The sequence below is a fragment of the Arachis hypogaea genome, chromosome 12, assembly GCF_003086295.3.
Source record: "Arachis hypogaea cultivar Tifrunner chromosome 12, arahy.Tifrunner.gnm2.J5K5, whole genome shotgun sequence".
Lineage (NCBI taxonomy): Eukaryota > Viridiplantae > Streptophyta > Magnoliopsida > Fabales > Fabaceae > Arachis > Arachis hypogaea.
In genome coordinates, this window is record NC_092047.1 from 2146314 (window position 1) to 2150623 (window position 4310).

Consider the following 4310-nt stretch of genomic DNA (forward strand, 5'->3'; position numbering starts at 1 on the left):
ACCTCGGCACCGGCTCCACCGCTGCTTCCAATTCGACGTAGCCATTGCCGTTAACGTCCATGTTTGTCCACAACAAGTGGATCTGGTTTCCCATGGGATTGATCCCTAGAGAACGCAAGAGCGCGGCGAGTTCTAGAATCGTTAAGCTACTGTCGTTGTTCATGTCGAATTTTGAAAAGATTTCACATAAACAACTGAGTTGATCATCATATTCTGATGCCATTTTTGACTATGATGATGATTTTAATTTCCTTGAAGCGATTATTCTATCAAGGAAATAGATTCAATCTTACGTATGTATACACCAAATCATCATGTAAATTTATGAAATGAAAATTGATGACATTAGGTTAGGATTTGAATGAAAAAAAATGAGGGTCCTCACTTTTAATCACCCAAATACCACCCACCATAATTTTTAATTTTGAATTTGTTTGTGTATATATAATTCTTTTTTTAAGGAATTGTTTTGAATTCTATTTTTGTGGTGGTATCAAAGTCATAGGCTAATATGGAAGAAAGAGTGGTGTAAAACACGAGCTGTTTTTGAATAATTGTAAAAATATATAAAAAAAATATCTATGTAATATATAAAAAAAAATATTTCAATACTTAACAACAGAAATATTCAGCTATAGAATTTTAAAAAAATATATATAATTTTTAAAAAAATTAAAAATATTCACATCTGTAATATAAAAAACTTAAAAAATACATTAAAAAACATCTATTTAGTATAAAAAAAATATCATAATGCTTAGTAGAAAAAACATCTACATATATCAACTTACTTTTGTTAAGATGGATTTCGAAATCTAATTCATTAAAAAATTGGTAGAAGTTGGCTAAACCCTAATTGATTCCTAGCAGAACCGATAAAAAAATCATAATAAAAGAGTTAAAAAAAGAAAAATCAAATTGATAAACTTAAAAACTTCATTGCGTTGTATAAAACTTCATTAATGCGGACGTTACGCTATTAGGGTCCTTATTTTTGTTCCTTTAACTTTAGATTTTAACGTAGAATTTTTTTTTGAGGTCAAAGTATTTTTATCATTCTAAATTTTTTATATTGAAAATTAATTAGATAATGACTCATGGCTAAAACAACTAAATTAAAATTGGAAATTAGACAAAAAAAAAATTGAATTGATAGTTCATTTAGTTATATATATATATATATATATATATATATATATATATATATATATATATATATATATATATTAAATTTTAAAACTTAGGATTTTTGAAAAAACGCAAAATCAAAACTCAAAAAGAAAAATATATATTTAATGACTTCATTTAACTTACAAGTTAACTGTGTTATAATTTCACGACCCGATTTATTTTGGTAGATCTAAATGGGTCATCTCAACGGGTTTTGCCTATTCTAACAACACTATATATAGAGTGTCTCTAGCACGCTATTTTCATATTGTTTACACATTATTCATGCATGTCATTTGTGCTTGAGCTCCTTTTGAATCGACTTTCCATAATATCATGGCTAACAAAGTGAATGAACATGATCAAACAGTGAATTTGATTGAGAAGTGCCAAGTTGGTCCTCCACCAGGGTCAGTTCCTTCTCCAAACTCTATTCCACTTTCTTTCTTTGACCTTCCATGGCTATGTTGTCCTATAACATGTAAACGCATTTTCTTCTATGACTTTCCTTACCCCAAAACACAGTTCGTCGAAAAAGTGCTTCCAAATCTCAAACACTCCCTTTCTCTTACACTCAAACACTTTTTTCCTTTCTCTTCCAACATAATTTTCCCTCCAAAGCCACAAAGCCCTCACATCCTTTACTCTGAAGGTGACACTCTTTCCTTTATTGTTGCTGAGTCCACAACAAATTTCAACAACCTCATATCTCATGCACCAAAAGATGCCACGATCTTGGATCCTTTTGTTCCTACTTTGCCCTCACCACGTGCCTTACAAGATGGTACCCTGTTGATCTCTCCTGTGGCTATCCAAGTCACTGTCCTTCCAAATTCTGGTTTCACTATATGCGTGACTTTTAGCCATATGGTTGGTGATGGAAGAGCCTTTCATAACTTTCTCAAGTTTTGGTCTTCACTTTGTATGTCAAAAAGGGTTACGTCTTCTTTCGACGAGAGCTTACTTTCTTTCCCGATCCTTGCTAGGGACAAAATTGAAGATCCAAATAAGCTTAAGCCTAATTTCTTAGAAGAAATGTGGAATATGTCCTTAAATAGCATAGCTTGGATGGACTCTGTTATTCCATATAATGCTACGAATGACATGGTGAGACAAACTACTGTGTTGAGGCCTGAGCATATTGAGAATTTGAAGAAATTAGTGTCTATGAAGTGCCAAAGCCTTGGTGAAGGGACATCATTACACGTGTCAACGTTTGTGGTGACATGCTCTTTGATTTGGGTTTCTAATGTTATGTTAGGATTGACCCATGTTGGTGTTGAAGAATTTCCCAATGAAGATGAAGAGGTATACTTTTTGTTCTTTGCAGATTGTCGTTACCTTAGTGAATTAAAAATACCCTTAACATACTTCGGGAATTGTTTGGCTGGTGCTTTAGTAGCAATTCAGAAGAGCAAGCTAGTGGGACAAAATGGTATTTTTGAGGCAGCTATTGCTATTGGAAGTAAAATTAGAGATGTTCAATCTGAACCCTACGAAGGTGTTGAAGGATTGATGTCATTAGCTATGATGAAAAATAATGCAGCAATGACTCAACGTGTGTTGGCTGTTACAGGTTCATCAAAGTTTGGTTCATATGAGACCGACTTTGGGTGGGGAAAACCCAAACTGAATGAATTACTTCATGCAAATTATCCAGGAATATTCTCTCTCTCTCCTTGCAGGGACATAGATGATGGAGTTGAAGTTGGAGTTGCACTGGAAACTGATCGTATTGACAAGTTCAATATCATTTTAAACGAGCTCCTTACAAATACTGCAGATCTTCAAGATTAAAAAGACCTCCATTTACGACTATATAAATTTTAAAATAAATTTGGTTGGATACATTGTTGTCACTTTCACTTTATTCTATTTCCTATGTGGCTATATGTGTGTCATTTTGTGTGTTTTCATTACAATATATATCTATGTAATGTTTTACATTTATAATAAGGGAAGGTATGAGGAGCAAATGGAATATTTATACAATGTGTACAATGGAAGTTTAGAGAGTATTAGAGATATAATCATTGGTGTTACTTTTTCCCATTAGCTGAAACTTTTGGGATGAGTGGTATCATGCATGGTATTAGAGCGCTAGATCTGAAAGGTCAAGAATTCAAGCCTCAGTTTAAGCTTTTGGGAAGGTGTTTATTATCGCTAGTACTCGGATGGTTATTCTAGATAGTATGGGAGATGTTCATTTATAACTCAATAGCCCATTGTACACATTGTACAAATAGTTCATTGTCTCCCTAGCAGGATCCATTATAATAATCATTTTAATTAATGTGAACATGTTATAAATATTGTATTTTTCTGTAGCGTAAACTAGCTAGGCCCATAAAATTTTTCATAAAAGTGTTTCCGCTACAAATCAACTTATGAATGTTTGGAGAGAATTACAGCCCCTCTGTTGGGTTTTTTTCTCATTTGTGAGGCACAGACCCAACATTTTGATGGTGTCTCTTACACTCATTGTGCCACAACTCTAATAAGATTTTGGGATCTTTTGAGAGTGAGAGAGTGTAGCCACCAAGTGAGAAAGAAAAAGGAAAAACAGAATTTTCGTTTTTTATCAAAAACAGTAAACTTCAAATGACAGTTTCTCATTCGTTCACTATTGGATCGGCTTGAAATTTGAACTACGTGTTTCTCTCATCTTGTTCTTCATTCTGATCGGTGGAGATGTTGATTAGTGGTTCGCAGTGGGAGAAATTGGCTTCACAAAAGAGAAATTAGGTTTCCTGTTTTTACACAGAGTAACAATTTTTGAACGGCAGTTTCTTATTCTTTCACCGTTGGATCGACGTGAAATTTAAACTGTAAAGTTTTCACATCTTGTTCTTCATTCTAAATGGTGGAGAATTTAATTGGAGGTCTACAAAGAGAGAAATTGGCTTCGACAACAGCTCTGGTTTTTGGGTATATTTCATCTTCTTGTTTCTCATTTGTAAGCTTTGGTGATTTGATGTTTTGGCTGGCTATATGCACGTTTTTGTGCTTTTTTTGAGACTCTCTTGTACCTCATTTGATTATAATGGAGCTATTTCATTGTTCTGGACGACCCGTGGTTTTTACCTTTCTAATGCTTTTATTTGTTAATTATTTATGTTGCCAAATTGGCTTATGAACTC

At 33.3% G+C, this 4310-nt stretch overlaps 1 protein-coding gene across 1 annotated transcript; it reads left to right on the plus strand.

Annotated features, from left to right (window-relative positions):
- Nucleotides 1-1506: 1506 nt before the first annotated feature.
- On the plus strand, nucleotides 1507-2967 carry LOC112729058 (coumaroyl-CoA:anthocyanidin 3-O-glucoside-6''-O-coumaroyltransferase 2). Its single transcript, XM_025779434.1, has one exon. It carries the CDS (start codon nucleotides 1507-1509, stop codon nucleotides 2965-2967), a length of 1461 nt encoding a protein of 486 aa, XP_025635219.1.
- The last annotated feature ends 1343 nt before the right edge of the window (nucleotides 2968-4310 follow it).